At 40.0% G+C, this 15666-nt stretch overlaps 3 protein-coding genes across 4 annotated transcripts; 2 read left to right on the forward strand and 1 right to left on the reverse strand.

Moving 5' to 3' along the window:
* Positions 1-660: 660 nt before the first annotated feature.
* Positions 661-6501, forward strand: ppp2cb (protein phosphatase 2, catalytic subunit, beta isozyme). Its single transcript, XM_056736622.1, has 7 exons — positions 661-1072; positions 4516-4725; positions 4807-4980; positions 5064-5153; positions 5385-5546; positions 5631-5749; positions 5847-6501. The coding sequence occupies exons 1-7, from the start codon at positions 959-961 to the stop codon at positions 5917-5919; spliced, it is 942 nt and encodes a 313-aa protein (XP_056592600.1). The 5' UTR covers positions 661-958; the 3' UTR covers positions 5920-6501.
* Positions 6502-7044: 543 nt separating this feature from the next.
* Positions 7045-9751, reverse strand: ubxn8 (UBX domain protein 8). Of its 2 annotated transcripts, none has more exons than XM_056737491.1 (8): positions 9515-9751; positions 9012-9137; positions 8857-8930; positions 8620-8742; positions 8067-8195; positions 7871-7912; positions 7710-7784; positions 7045-7632 (listed from the first exon to the last, which is right to left on the reverse strand). In XM_056737491.1, exons 1-8 carry the CDS (start codon positions 9594-9596, stop codon positions 7462-7464), a joined length of 822 nt encoding a protein of 273 aa, XP_056593469.1. In that variant the 5' UTR covers positions 9597-9751; the 3' UTR covers positions 7045-7461. The 2 variants fall into 2 exon arrangements, with proteins under 2 accessions (XP_056593469.1, XP_056593470.1); XM_056737492.1 differs by lacking the exon at positions 9515-9751 and adding an exon at positions 9259-9395.
* A 161-nt stretch (positions 9752-9912) lies between these two features.
* hint1 (histidine triad nucleotide binding protein 1) lies at positions 9913-12312 on the forward strand. The gene is made up of 3 exons (XM_056737494.1): positions 9913-10072; positions 10596-10700; positions 12016-12312. Exons 1-3 carry the CDS (start codon positions 9962-9964, stop codon positions 12178-12180), a joined length of 381 nt encoding a protein of 126 aa, XP_056593472.1. The 5' UTR covers positions 9913-9961; the 3' UTR covers positions 12181-12312.
* The last annotated feature ends 3354 nt before the right edge of the window (positions 12313-15666 follow it).

The raw sequence follows: 15666 nt of genomic DNA on the forward strand, positions 1-15666 counted from the left end.
ATTCAATTCATCTGTTGGCTTTTTCCAAAAGTGATATACTTTTTGGAGTAATTATGAAAGATTTTTGATAAATAATATCCTTATTTTAGGGAAATGACATATTCATAAGTGTAAGTGCCTTAAAACAAAACCATAAAAAAAATGTGTGCGAAGACATTTTAGAAATCTCGACCGGATAATGTTTTACAGCCATGTCCCTAATGAAAGAACCTTATCTACATACAGTTGGGGTGATATTAAATGACTAGATTGCCAACTCTATGCAACTTCGTCCACCTCGTTTCGTTTGTTCATAACACGCGGTGCCTGTGGCCTCAAAGCTTCAGCACCGCCGCTCTGCGATCGATTGGTAATGTCTGAGATGAAACACGGCCTCACTCATTAGCACACAAAACAAAGAAATACATAAATAAATAAATGTGAAAAAATATATGATTACACGTAAATAAGGAAATTAAAGTATACATACTCATTTATTTTTGACTTTTTACATTAATTCAATGATCTATTTTTTTATTATTAATTTAGTCAGGTTTGGAATTCCATACATTTGGGGTGTGAACTATCCCTTTTAAACGTACTGTTGTGGAAAGCTCTTTATCAGTTGTATGTACTGCTGTTGGTCCTCTTCTCCGCAGGGGGCAGCACCTCCTACAGTGGCGCTCTCGTCTGATTACGTCACCCGCAGCCATTACACGGCGCTTTCATGAGGAAGGTCGGAAGCGCGAGGAGGCAAAATAAAATTCAGCAGCGCCAGATATCCTTTATCACACGCGCCTGTGTATGACAAGCTCGAGTTAAAAAATTGAGCGTTTAGCGAGCTGATAGTTGTGTCGAAGAGCGGTGTTCGCGGTTTGATGCGCGTCGCGTCGGCCCTGCGCAGCGCGTGAGTGCGGCAGTATTGCGTTAAAGTGGATCGTAATATAAAAGTAGGCGCGGAATCAGAGAGAATAATATAATGTCGCTGGTGATGGATGATAAAGCCTTTACTAAAGAGCTTGACCAGTGGGTCGAGCAGCTGAACGACTGCAAACAACTGAGCGAGAATCAAGTCCGGTCTCTCTGTGAGAAGGTAACGTAACGATTTCAACAATAAGTGTCTTTAACTTTCATCTTATTGACATGTTCTGTTTTTTCTTGTTGTAAAACACACCAATGAATTTACACTAAATGCCTGAAACGAGACTGGGCGTTATGTCATCATCATGCATATTAACAGCATTAATGTGTGATGTCGAGTTCAAATCATGTCAAAATAACATGAACGTTAAAGATCTTACTTTCCATGATTGTTTCATCTGTCAGTCACAGCAGTGTCATCTCCCTGGTAAAGCTGCATCATAAACTGTTTTCTCATTCTAGTTTTATGCCAGAATTCGATGCATTTATAGGGTGATGCTGTTGTTGCCAATAATGTTTTATTCCAGTTTTCTTGCATGATGCAGATGTATTTGTTTGCTGTGTTTCAGCGTCTGGTTGACGAATTAGCTTCAGTGAATACACTTTATTTACAGTGAAACAGGTTTTTTACACAAGCATTACATCACAGAAAATGATGTTAACCTGAAGGACATTTTCATCACCACACCTGTCTGATATCATCGTGACTCACTTCATGTTCACTTCAGTAAAACAATCTCTGAATATTCGCCCAAACTGTGACAATCAGAGAGGTGTGAGGGAGATCACATTTAATTCTGGTCAGAAGTTTTCTTAAAAACAAGAATGACCAATGTGTGTTATGTAATGCATCACACAATTTGTCAGTAAATATTGATATCTGGATTATCGTCCTTATATAAACTTTACACAATACATAATTCCATTTAACCTTGGAGGGATGTTTGCCATGAGATTTTATAGAGATCTGTTTTTCCTTCATATCTTTTAAAATGGCGCATGAAGTAAAAACAAAGTTAGATTCATAACTGAAGGTTATTACCTTGGTAAGGCGTTTGTTCTTTAAATATCTGAACTGCATATAGCCGAACATTCATTTAGCTTTCTGTGGACATGTCATGGACTAGATACTCAAAATAATGCAACGTGCAGTTTGCACTTTAATGTTTGGGTGATACATTGTGAAGATGAGTTATTCACTTTTCTTCTAGCTCGTGTCGTTTCTTGCTCAAAAACGCATTATTTTGCTACAAATAAGTTTTATGATGTATATATTCACTTTGTAGAGCTTTCGAAAAGAGCTTGTTCTTCACTGTACATAATTTTAAAAGAATGACATTGGTCAGGTTGATGATGTTGTGCGTATGGTTCATGTGAGGTTAAAGGATATTTGCTCAAGTAAATCCATTAAAGCACTTCTCCATCCATTAGTTCAGCTGCACGAGTCTGACGTTCACAGTTTAAAATAGAAGAGAACGCTTTGTCTTTCTGGTCTCTAAAGGGAATGTGTTCGCTGAGACTTCAAATATCTTTGTTAGAATTTGTTTTTGATGTGATCGGATCTGTCAGACTACTGTTCTTTCTTTGTATAAATAGTCATAATTTTGTATAAGAAAGTAATCATCTGGCCAAGATGTGCTCATTTACAGTTCAAAAGAGGTTAGAAGAGAACCAGGAGCGCTGGTCTCCATGGGAACACATTTGTACGGTCTCCATGGTGACTGAGGTTGTTCTCACAGCAGAAATGTGTTTGATTTCAATCACACTTCTGTATCTCTGAAATATGTCTTGTTAGAATTGATCTTAGACAAGTGTTGTGTGACTTTTATATAGTAAGCAGTGTTTCCCCTACCATTACCTTAGGGGGCGCTCCGCCCCGCCAACGGCACCACCTGCCCCCCTTGAAGGTCAAGTTAATCTTATTTGATGTATCCAGATCACAGGAGTAGAGAAGAGCGTTTAAGGTTACCTTTCCTACAGAACATGTTTATACCTTTTTATTTTATTAAACAAACTAAATAGCATTATGGTCTTTATCTTATTTATACGGCGGCATGTCATTTCAGACTCTACGTTTACAATTCTCCTTTGGTCTCCGTATCGAGTTCCACTCTGATGCGTGCGCACACACAGACACGTGCGCTCCGCTCACACACAGGTAAACACACTCCGACCAGTGGAAAGAGAGCGCCTGTCCGACAATATTTCGTGTCAAACATCGGAAAAGCAAGCAGATACAAATATTTGCGTTCAAAACGCTCCCAGGGTGGTGAAAATGGCTAAGTAAAGAAAGGACGCACGCCCTGCCCCTGACAAGCAGCAACAGTCCAGTCACCACCGGATGACAGGTTTTCGCCTAGCTTGGCTTCGTTCCGTTCAGACCGCGGGACATAATGAACCCTTTACATCATCAGACTATTTCTGTAGTTTAAACTGAGCAGCGCGTCTACACAACTGAGCTGTACACACTCAGGGAAATTTATGTTGACTATATTTGGCCGATATCTTTAATATCTTCATATAGTGCCAAACGCATTTCATTTGAACCCTTTCTGCTCCGTAAATGCTGCATCTCCCGCCAAAGACGCGTCGCATATAGAGACCTGCAGACACCAAGATCAGGTAAATTAATGGACACTTTTACTGTAACGCTTAAGTAAACGAAATGCAGCAGTAAAGAAGTATTTTAGGCTGTCAGTCAGTTTACTGTTTGCTAAATAGGTTTGTGACATTATAAACCATAGCGTCTTGTATCTACATTTAGCATTAATGATATTAATAATATCAATAGCATTAATAATTAGCATGTTAAGAGCATTTCATAATGAATCATGTTTTAATCTGGGATTATTTAGAATTAGTTCTAGTATGAATGGAATGAAAATGCTACTTGTTAGTAACTTTGTAAGTACTTCTGCTCATGATAAATTATTTTCACTTGTGACATTTAGTTGTCAGTAGTTTTATTAAAATAGTCCACTAATGCTTGGCTTTAGCACAAGTGCCTACAAATTGTGGGTATCTGAATATAAATAAACAAATTAATGGCCTGATAAAACGTTAGATGTTTATTTACATATTCGACTGTGCTCAATTGATTAAATATGATTTATTTGTAAAAGTATTGTCCAGACCTCCGCCACAAAGGCATATAAATATAGAGACCGCACATAGTTCCCCCCCCCCAAAGGCATAAACATAGGGGAAACACTGGTAAGACATCAGCAGCACACATGCTCGTGCCGTTACTGGCCGTCAGGAGTCAATCCTCAATCTGATCATTTCATAGTGTTTTACACCGACACTTTTGTATCAAACATGATATCCAGCTGCTTGGTATCTCAGAATAAACCCTGTAAAGGTGATCCCACGTGTAACACGACTAAATAACTGGACATGAAGTACTGATTTCAAACACTTAAGTAGCTGAAGCTTCTGTGAGTCAAAGTTCTCTCCTCTTTAAGTCACGACACGTCAGTGTGTGACAGCGCAGCGTCTTGTGATGTTCATGTGTGTCAGGAGTGTGTTCCTCTCATCAGTATGGAGAACAGTATGAGGTGATGATGATAGATTGAGAGAATGCTTGAACAACACAAGCTGTTCTTACACCTGCAGGCCAAAGAGATTCTGACCAAGGAGTCCAATGTGCAGGAGGTGCGCTGTCCCGTCACAGTGTGCGGCGATGTACACGGTCAGTTTCATGACCTGATGGAGCTCTTCAGAATCGGAGGCAAGTCACCGGACACTAACTATCTGTTCATGGGTGATTATGTGGACCGAGGCTATTACTCTGTGGAAACGGTCTCGCTTCTGGTTGCGCTGAAGGTAAGTTACACTGTGAATGCAAACTTAGGGAAAAGTTCTCAGAACTTCAGAAATGTTTCATGTGCTCTACGTGGCCGGCAGGTTCGATACCCGGAGCGCATCACGATATTGCGGGGGAATCACGAGAGCAGACAGATCACGCAGGTGTACGGTTTCTACGACGAGTGCTTGAGGAAGTACGGCAACGCTAACGTCTGGAAATATTTCACAGATCTGTTCGACTACCTTCCCCTGACCGCGCTGGTGGATGGACAGGTAAATCAGACTAAACTATCAGAGCTGGACAGGCAACTGATGTCTCTGTGTGTGTGTGTTAATCAAACTATGTGTCCTGTCAGATCTTCTGTCTGCACGGCGGTCTGTCTCCATCAATAGACACGCTGGATCACATTCGTGCTCTGGATCGTCTGCAGGAGGTTCCTCATGAGGTCAGAAACACGTTCACAGCGCTGACACAACTGCATGTGCTTTCTCTGAATGAAATGAGCCGGTACATTCAAGCAATTAGAGACTTGCCGGCTAGAAAACCCCTTTTGACTTAAGACAAACGTTTTTAACTTCGTGTTGTTCTGAGGTTTATACCTGAATTGAATAAAACATCTTTGCTGATACCGTGAGCTTTGACCGCTCAAGTGTACTGATATATGTGTGTGTGTTAGGGGCCGATGTGCGATCTGCTGTGGTCAGACCCTGATGATCGTGGCGGGTGGGGAATCTCTCCTCGAGGTGCTGGTTACACCTTCGGACAGGACATCTCTGAAACCTTCAACCACGCTAACGGTCTCACGCTGGTCTCTCGTGCACATCAGCTGGTCATGGAGGTGAGACGCACGCACACCGTTCAGTGCTGTATTATACTGTTCTTAAACTGCCGGAGAATAATCACAACCTTTTGTTTCCATCAGGGGTACAATTGGTGTCACGATAGGAACGTTGTCACTATATTCAGTGCACCAAACTATTGCTATCGCTGCGGCAACCAGGCCGCTATAATGGAACTAGACGATACCCTTAAATATTCCTTGTAAGTTAGATTATACTGCTTAAATGTTACAAAGGTCCACGCTAAAGTTATTTCACCGAGTAGTTGTTTGTAAGCAAATGTCTTTCTTCTTTCCCAGCCTTCAGTTTGATCCAGCCCCTCGACGCGGAGAGCCCCACGTCACCCGCCGCACCCCCGACTACTTCCTGTAAGCGGCCCTGGACATGTAAAAAAGCCACAGCTGACGTCTATTCATCCGATGTGTGTAAATATGAAGAGGGATATGTTTGACACAACAACACTAACAACGGACCAAAATGTGCCATACAAGCATTTAATGCCCAAATCCAGTCGCTCTGTGTCAGTACTGCTGCAGCGTGTCTCGTTTTAGCTTCTAGTACATATGCCTGCTGTGTATGATGAATAGACACTTCCTTCTTGAATTGTACATGACAATAGAGTGATATCTAGCTTTCTCTCTCTCGCAATATCACTGGATAAAACCTCCTTTAAGTTGGCATTGACACGCATGTGAAGTACGGTAACATTTTATACAAGTGCACAAGCGTGCATACTTAACTGTCTTTTCACACACACAAAAATAATTGTTGATAAGGAATGATGAACGTGACGGACATGGAGCGTATAAGGACTTTATCTGACTGTCCTCTCTAATCTGAAACGTTTATTTTTCTTATGTGTTGACTGTCTTCTGTGTATTTGTCAAGAAATGGTAGCCTCCTCTTTGCTGTATTTGAACTAATAAAGTACTTTTAATCGCAAGCTACTCCAAACATGCCGCTGGTTGTGCTTTTCTTTCAAAGTGCTTATTAATAAATGAGCTTGGTTGTGGGAAGGAATAGGATTTTGACTGCGTTTGTAGCACTGCATGTCTCATGAAACCTCACCAGCGCGCACTTCTGAATAGTCTGAACATCTCCACATACATATACTCAAGCACTTCTTCAAATCTGTCGTTGTGTTATTTTATATTCATTTAATGTGGTATATATCTTAGAATGAGTTATTTAAAAGAAAAAGGTTACTTTTTAGGGTTTAAATGAAAATCATATATTGCCCGAGTACACAAAAATTGAACAATGATTTGTAATTTGAGCTATTAGCCACAAATGTGTGGTAGACCTCATTTGACAGGTAAAGTAACCTGCAATTTAATGTTTTAAAGACAGATGGAGATAAAGAGACATAATACAGGATTCTGCTTTAAATATCTGTAAGAAAATGTGATCAATAAGGATTTTATAATAATAATAGTAGAAAAGTAACAGACTGAATGTATGAATGATCATAAACGTAATTATACACTTTACTCAAAGGGGCTTTATATGGAGTCTTTATTACCTTACAACTACAGTATATTAGCCATAATACAATATATACTTTATAATTTAATTTAAACTATGTATATATTATGTAACATTGCTTTCCATTCAAGTTACTGTATTTTAACCATAAAATATTTATTTATACAAATTTAAAGTTGTTCACTAAGTATACAGGATCTTTTCCAAATTACAATTGGAATGCATCCATATTAAATGAAACCGTAACTACGGAAGAGTTTTGTACTGAAATGAGACAACGCATCCTAATCCAAGTATTTGTTGGAAAATGAGTCTATCTGCATGATATATTAAGTACAGAAAAACAACATAAATATAAAATATTTGAAAAATAACAAAGCACAACTAGCTGCATTCTGTCTAACAGAAGTCTATCAGAAATGTATGTGTCTATGTCGTGGATGGATCTTTCTCTTCAACATTCAGTACAGTGTGCATGAGGATACCAGCATCCTCCAGACTCACATCAGCAGCCGTCAGAAGAGGTGTTCTGGGGTATGATGTACACAGCGTGTAGAGTGCAGGAGGATATCCAGACTTCTTTATCCAGTCAAGAAGAAGCTGATGGGAAGAAATAACAAGAACATTTCCAGCTTCTCCACAGTGAACGCTGCTCAAAGACGTCAGGAATGACTTACCAAAGAGCTCCAGGTTTTGAGGAATCTCCTGTGGATGGTTCTTCCGCTTGGACATCTGACGGCTATTTTGACAACCTGCAGAGAAGTAAACAAACTCATCATCACAGAAGAGGACTTCTTTCTCTTGTTTGTATTGCTGTGGATGCAGAAGGTTGACTCACCCCCTCAGCGTCCGGCTGTGGCTCATCAGGTAAAACAATCACCTTCAACAAGAGAAACAAAAACAACATTTATCTCTCATGTAACCTACACTAGACATTCAATTATAATAGCTTTCAGTGCCCATCTCTTCATGTGAGTTTTTTTATCACATGTGGAAGGATGATTTCATGAAAATGATGTGACCATATGTCTCACCGTCTTCTCTTTAGGGACGTCCTTTTGAACAGGGACTTGAGCAGCGGTCTGCAATCTCCGCCTCCTTTTGGCTCTCTGATAAGGGGTCTCATTTACATCGACATCATCATGCGTTTCACTCTCATCCTCCTGAACCACGTCAATAAAACAGAGCCATTTAAAGTTTTAGTTCACCCCAAAAAATGTCATTTGAAACCTGTTGGACTTTCTTCTGCAGAACACAAAATAGGATATTTTGAAGAATGTTGATAATCAAATAACACAGAACTCCATTGACTTCTATTGTATTTTGTTGGAACACAAAACCACTGAGACATTTCTCAACATCTCTTTATTTTGTGTTCCACTGAAGAAAGAGTCACATACAGGTTTACAAACACATGAGAGAGAATAAATGATGACAGAATCATTGGCTGTACTGTCCCTTTAATATCACAGTTCAGTATAGTAACACTTATTAGTGTCTCCCTGCAATCTACACACACTGAAACACACACAAGCGTACACACGGGTACAGAAGCAGTGAAATGTATCGTGGTGTCAGTCTTCTCACCCCGACAGTAAAACCCTGACCGAGTTTCCACGTCTCTCCCGTCATGCGATGGTAACGCTCCATTTTCTGCTGAAGAAATAAATTCTGCCTCGGCTTTATCACGGCCTCCACGTAATCAGATGTCTTCAAAAACAAAGACAATGTGAGTGTATTGTTTTGTGAATGTGTTTTTGACTGACCTACAGTGAAACATGTTAATATTTAAGACATATAGATTCACAAACTATATTCTCTTGCCTTTTCATTGTGTTTATTTTGTTGATTTACTCTAGCTTGTTCTTGTTTCAGTCGGCTAGATTCATGTAATGGACCTGCAAAGATGATACATTTCACTAAAAAAGACAGAAATATAAACCCACACAAGCACAATAAAATGTTAAAGATTCACAGACTGGCTGAAGGTTCTTGACACACTGGAGAGAAGAAAGACTTCAGTCTCTGGATCATGTAGATCATCAATGTGCAGACGGCCAACAGTATGAGCCCACGTCCAGTCAGCATCACAGCATCTTTAACACCTTTAGCACACACACACACACACACACACAAACAAACAAACACAAAATCATCATCATTTACAGGTACAGCTGCCTCACAGCACTGGTAGTGTAAGGAATAAACTAACACAATACTACATACATCTCAATGAAACCCTTTACACATCGTGAGGATCTTTAGAAATATATCACTTGCTTTCCACAAACATTCCAATATTCTTGTATTCATGTTCATAAAATAAATGATTCCATGTTGACAAATTTTGAACAGGAAGTGTTGCTGTATTAAAGTGACAGTGTCCGTATAAAGAACGCTCAGTGATCTGTTGTTTAACAAAGCCTTTTAACATAACGTTTTCTTTATTTAAAGTCACTGCTTAAATAAGGTATGTTGTTACCTATTAACGATCGTTTCCATGAAATGAAGCAAACTCCAGCCAGTAAAAGACAAAACACAACATATCTGTTACTGTTAGACATGTCAGCAGCAGAATACAAGCGTAACTACGCTCAGCAAATAAAAACGAAAGTCAATGTTTCAAAGTGAAAGCCCATAAATGTGATTTTAATTATTATTTCAGATTAACTGCAAATTCTTTACTGTAACTCTGCTTACAAATCCACTTCATTACAGAATATTATTATGGGAATTATTGTGTGCATACAGTGTTGTATCAAATTCATGTAAAGTACGCTTTAATTTGGTTATGGCTTTTATTATGAAAAAGATCATCTGTCCAATAGTTGTTGGCGTCGTGTTAAGCACAACCAGTTTGTATTCTCAGCCAATAGGCGTTGAGTGGTGTGTATGATTGACGGGTGTCCAGATCTGCGGCTGTGTAACGATGGCGGATGAAGTGTTGCGAGCGCAGAGCGCGCAGTCGGGCGGTGACACGATCTTCTGCAAAATCATCCGTAAAGAGATTCCTGCAGACATCATATATGAAGATGATCAGGTGCTGCTGTCATGATTCTGCACTTCCGCTGCGGCTTTACATGCACACACGTGTGATCTCTACTGCTGCACGACCTCATGACAGTGTTACACTCTTACGTTAAAGAAGTAGTTCATTTCTAAAACAAGTCGTCCGTGTCTTCATCTCTTCTGAGGCTTTAAAGCTCTCCGGGGTTCTTCTCCATATTAAGCACGTTAACGGGTGGAGGCTGCTGGTTAAGGTCCATACTTCAGTTTCATCGCAGCCTCTAAAGGCTCAACACCACAAAAGCCGGCTGTTGTCTAGCCAAACATTTTCCAAGAGAAGTAAAACATATCTATTTTAAACATAAATACATGGCTTGATCATCAGTAGCTTTGAAATACTTTTTAATACTTCTTTGAAGAAATACTGTAGTATAGTTTAGTATTTACTATAGCAGTGATGGCTTTAATCTGAATAGAATATATGTTTGTAGTAACATAAAGTTACATGTTTCAATCCTTTACTTCACACTTATCTTGTGTGTATGTGTAATAAATAGTGCATCGCCTTCAATGACGTGGCTCCTCAGGCCCCCACACACTTCCTGGTGGTCCCCAGAAAACCCATCTCTCAGATCTCTAAAGTAGAGGACGCTGATAAAGAGGTGAGTGTCTGATACTCATCACTTCTGTTAAAGCATAGCACACAGGGATACATGGCTCTTATTGACACGATTCAGCTGCAAATAATGATTCACAGAGTGCCAGTTGAAAAACGATTTAAATCGGTGTTGAACCACATCGAACAATGCATGTTTTGAAGAGCAGGGGACGCTGTGTTTGGAAAAAGTGGATATGCAGTAGTGATGCCCGAATGATCTTTAACGTCACCTAACACTATGCTGTTAAAAATAAATCAACTCAACTTTATTTATATAGCGCTTTTTTCAATTTTCATTGTAACAAAGCAGCTGTACATGAGACACATTGAATACAAGAAAAAAAACTAAAGGCATATACCTGTAAAAACAAGAAAAAGGAGAAAACACAAAAGACAGACATACAAATGCTCCACACACACAATATGCATACATACTTACACACATTGACATAGACGCACACACAGACGTAAAGTGAAAGCACACATTTGAGATAAAGGAGAGAGAACCACAGGTCAAATATTAAACGGACTATAAATTCTTATATGCAATATTAATTATGTCTCACTTCTAAATTCTAAAGCAGCCCCACCGGCCAGGCAAATAGTGCAAAACAATATGCAAACGGTGGCGAGGAACCCAAAACTCCAATCGAGAAAAAAACCCTCAGGAGAACCCAGGCCCAACCAGGGGATTCCAGTTCCCCTCTTTTTTGCAGAAGCTGCTGCCTCTGCACAAGCTCAACAGTGCTTGCACAACAAGGCTAAATAAAAAATAAATAAACTTGGTAAGGTAAATTATAAATTTAAGATTATCATTAACAAGCTAATAGCATTTAAAGTGTTGTAGAAAAATTGTGTCAAGTCGCCGCGTCCTTTATCCAGCTCTATCATCTCCGCTCTTGTCAGGTCACCGCTTCCCATTCTCAGCTCTGCCATCAGGTCTGGGCATAAACTGCATCCTGTGGTAACCTTAGAACAAAGAGACAAGACTGGCTGAGAGTAGAGCACTATTCACCCACCCACAATTGATCACAATGTTTATTTTTATCAATTGATCCTCCCGACACGCGGACATACGCAATCGCGCATCGCTACAACATATCCACATTTTCCAAACACAGCGGCCCCTGCCATTCAAAACATGTAACACCATTCATTTCAACTGATGTGGTTCATCACGGCTCACGGTGAGTCGATACATGCCTACTTTGTTGACATTTACAGTACATGCTACAACTAGACGACTAAAGTTAGTCATGTGAAATTAACTTTTGAGATTGTTTTTTATAATATACACTTGTTTCTTTGTATTGATACAGTTACTTGGACACCTGATGGTTGTCGCAAAGAAGTGCGCTGAGAAGGTGGGATTACCCAGAGGATACCGGCTGGTGGTCAATGAGGGTCCTGACGGGGGTCAATCTGTTTATCGCATTCACATTCATGTCCTGGGTGGCCGTCAGATGGGTTGGCCTCCTGGTTAACCTCTCCGTCTCAGAATATCGTCAGCCAGAACACTGGACCTAAACAATTATTCATGTACATGTTAAGTAGTCAAGAAGGAGAAAGGGAAATAAGTGCAGTCAAAGTGAAGCAATAAAATAAACTAAAATGCTCATGTGTGCAGTCTGTAGTCCTGTTCATTATTATTGTGTGAGGTGTGCTGTTCTTACGACCCTCGTGTTAAAATTCAAGTTATGTTAATGGATTTGGCTGAAATTGAGTGACTTTGTACATAAAAGTCTTTCAAAGGGCCAGTCATTTGTGATCAGGAACACAAGTGTCACCTTGTGCGATTTTGAAAAAAACAAAAGCATTTCAACCTAAACTTCCTTATTAAACATTTCAGTACACTAGTGTGATAAACAGTGGATCGTTTTCATATTTCATGATAAGTGTGATAATGTGCTATTTTGTACACAATTAAAGCATTTCTGAACAAATTTCCTGGTTAAACAAATGAGTCTAGATTCAAGTAGTCTATAGTGTGAACATCAGTGCAAGTTTTTGCCATATTTTATGTGATATTGCCAAAATTATTCACCAAAAATGCTTTTTCCTAAACTCAGATGAACTAGGCCTACAATTAATCTGTCTGAAAATGAAACACAAAACCAGTATTAACTCAAAGATAGAAGAATGAATCCAATATTTGGCGATAATGGAGCATATTGAGTGATTTAGAAGCTTTCTTCTGTAGCCAGGTCATGTTGACCCGGGAACACCACAAGTGTTAAAGGGTTTTGAACTTTTAAAGTTATGAAGGAACATTTAAATACATGAAACATTACAAAACATGTAATCATCATGAACATTTGTTAAACACAGATCTTATATTTTGCGATCTTTCAAAAGTTTCTGGGGTCTTTCGGTGGTGAGAACTGGTGCGACGTGGCGCTTGCGGATTAGCCTACAAAAATATGTCATCTCTGCACCTTCCCATACGTCTCGGAGACGTCTGCTGTCACATGTCATATAAACATCAAGAAGATGCCTGTGCAATGTTTATGATTTAGAATGGATGTTAAACTCTGTTTGTCTAAGATGTTTATCAGATGTTTTTACACAGCAGATGTTTTTCATATATTTAGATCTTTAGCAGACATCTTAGATACGTACCAGTGCGAGGTGGGAGGATGACCCACAAAGAAATATTGTCACATTTCTACATATAATGACTGTAATGTGGAATAGCTTATCTCTAACCTATCCATAGTCTTATACAATATTTGTAATTGTATAACAGAGACACGTAAAGATACCCTATCCCAGAAAGTGCACTTTTAAATGTATTTTTTACCAGAAACTGAGTCGCCAGCGTGTGTGCAGAAACACCCTGTCATTATACAAATCCATCTATTCTTCTTTTTGTCATCTCCTTTAAACCACAACAGTGACACAAAACAGGCTGTGGGACGATTTCCTGTCATTCTGATGTCATAGTGTTTATGCTATGCCCGCCTTATGAGCGTGTAGCTCCTCCTTCCTCCATTGACATGCTGTCAACCATTTTCAGGCAAGAGCAGATGTAGCCACAAGCCAGCGACAAAAATGTCTTAAGAAACAACAAAGGTGTCTGTCATATACAAGTACTCTGAATGCATGTTTATTCCTATATCTGTGTTTATATCTACATTTACATTTACATTAAGGCATTTTGCAGACGCCTTTATTCAAAGCGACTTACATTGCTTTATCCTATACATTTTACATCTTGCAATCCCATGGGATCGAACCCGCAACCTTGGTCTTACCACTGAGCTACGGGAAAGCTATCTTATCTGTATATATTCAACATCCATCTTGGCAATACCACTATCACCCATTCCAAAACAGCCAGGAACCTCGGAGTCATATTTGATGAACAGCTATCCTTCAATGATCACATTGCAAAGACAACACAGTCATGCCGATATGCCTTATTCAACATTAGAAAGATCAGACCCTACCTCACGGAGCATGCGGCACAACTCCTTGTCCAGGCCCTGGTAATCTCAAGGTTGGACTACTGCAATGCTCTCCTTGCTGGTCTTCCTGCAAAGGCTATCAAACCACTTCAGCTGGTTCAGAACGCAGCAGCAGGCCTCGTCTTCCAACAGCCCAAAAGGGCTCACGTGACTCCCCTTTTCATCTCTCTCCACTGGCTACCGGTTGCAGCCCGTATCAGATTCAAGTCACTAATGCTTGCCTACAGGACTATCACTGGATCTGCACCGGCTTACTTCCACACTCTCCTGCACTCCTACACCCCATCAAGATCCCTGCGTTCAGCAGACCAGCGGCGGCTTGTATTGCCTTCCCATAAGGACTGTAAATCGCTCTCCCGCTATTTCTCATTCACAACTCCTTCCTGGTGGAACATTATTCCTTACTCTGTCCGTTCAACCACATCTCTCACAACATTTAAAAAACTACTTAAAACCCATCTCTTCTGTGAATACTTGACAAACAAATGAAAGAAAAAAAAACGAACTCTTTCTCTCAACAGGTAGTGTCTAGCTTTTGTTGAAACAAGTAACTTTGTATTGGCACCTAATGTATTATGGCTCCTGTATGAACTATCGCTTATTGCTCCTAAACTCTTTGTAAGTCGCTTTGGATAAAAGCGTCTGCTAAATGTCTCAATGTAAATGTAAATGTATATATCTGTTAGTAATATACATGCACATGATTAATCATCAATGGCCAACATTTCACACAGCAAATGTTCAGCATGTGTTGTTCTATGTTTTTGTCTTTTCCATTTAATTCATATTTTATTGACCTCAAGCAACGTTCTAGCCTCATCGTTAAGTGTGATTTTTACTTCTACGTCAGACCTACGCCGTGACCTACGTACGTAGACGATACTGCCATGAACATTTATGGTTCTGTGTTGAGAGTATGCATTGTACTGCAATTACACCGCCGAAACACTAGTTTGCTCTTTGTGTTTTCACGGGTCTGCTCTTCTTCACGGATGTTTTGTGTGTATTCTAGTGTTTGCAAACGACGTTAAAGAAAATCTCTCTCCAAGAATTCGCCACCATCTGACAGTCTTTATAGTCCGCCGAAGAGGATTCATACAGATGACTGTATTTCCGAACCTCTTCAATCAGACGATCATCAATCAGACGCTCAGTAACCTGGTCAATGTCAATGCTCGCCATGTTGTTCTTTTGAGATCTCTAGACTTGCCTGAAGAAGACGCCAGAGAAGAAGAGGCTGAAAATCCGTTGAAGGAAGTATGAAGCTGCCAAACTGACCAATCACAGCGCTTGCAGTCCGTGTAGGGTCCGCGTTGAGTTGACACGTTGTTACATTTTTGGAGAGGTGCGCGTCAGGCTACGGCGTAGGGTATGCCTAGGTATAACTTGGCCTTTACAGCGCCTGTCTCCCATGCACGAGAGATCCGGTTCGAGGCCCGCTTAGAGCGGTGTACTCTGAGATCCGGTTACGTAAGTGCTCTATCCTCTATTTAGCATACGGCG

This window comes from Triplophysa dalaica, chromosome 22, assembly GCF_015846415.1.
Source record: "Triplophysa dalaica isolate WHDGS20190420 chromosome 22, ASM1584641v1, whole genome shotgun sequence".
Taxonomy (NCBI): domain Eukaryota; kingdom Metazoa; phylum Chordata; class Actinopteri; order Cypriniformes; family Nemacheilidae; genus Triplophysa; species Triplophysa dalaica.

What these genes read in the sequence shown, in the direction of transcription:
- hint1 (XM_056737494.1), top strand. Translation starts at nt 9,962, where the DNA reads ATGGCGGATGAAGTGTTGCGAGCGCAGAGCGCGCAGTCGGGCGGTGAC. An exon ending in TCATATATGAAGATGATCAG is followed by an intron (nt 10,073 to 10,595) that starts GTGCTGCTGTCA and finishes TGTAATAAATAG; the next exon opens with TGCATCGCCTTCAATGACGT. An exon ending in TAGAGGACGCTGATAAAGAG is followed by an intron (nt 10,701 to 12,015) that starts GTGAGTGTCTGA and finishes GTATTGATACAG; the next exon opens with TTACTTGGACACCTGATGGT.
- ubxn8 (XM_056737491.1), bottom strand. Translation starts at nt 9,596, where the DNA reads ATGTCTAACAGTAACAGATATGTTGTGTTTTGTCTTTTACTGGCTGGA. An exon ending in AAAATAAACACAATGAAAAG is followed by an intron (nt 8,743 to 8,856) that starts GCAAGAGAATAT and finishes TTGTTTTTGAAG; the next exon opens with ACATCTGATTACGTGGAGGC. An exon ending in TCAAAACCTGGAGCTCTTTG is followed by an intron (nt 7,633 to 7,709) that starts GTAAGTCATTCC and finishes TCTTCCCATCAG; the next exon opens with CTTCTTCTTGACTGGATAAA.
- ppp2cb (XM_056736622.1), top strand. Translation starts at nt 959, where the DNA reads ATGTCGCTGGTGATGGATGATAAAGCCTTTACTAAAGAGCTTGACCAG. An exon ending in CCGCGCTGGTGGATGGACAG is followed by an intron (nt 4,981 to 5,063) that starts GTAAATCAGACT and finishes GTGTCCTGTCAG; the next exon opens with ATCTTCTGTCTGCACGGCGG. An exon ending in GATACCCTTAAATATTCCTT is followed by an intron (nt 5,750 to 5,846) that starts GTAAGTTAGATT and finishes CTTCTTTCCCAG; the next exon opens with CCTTCAGTTTGATCCAGCCC.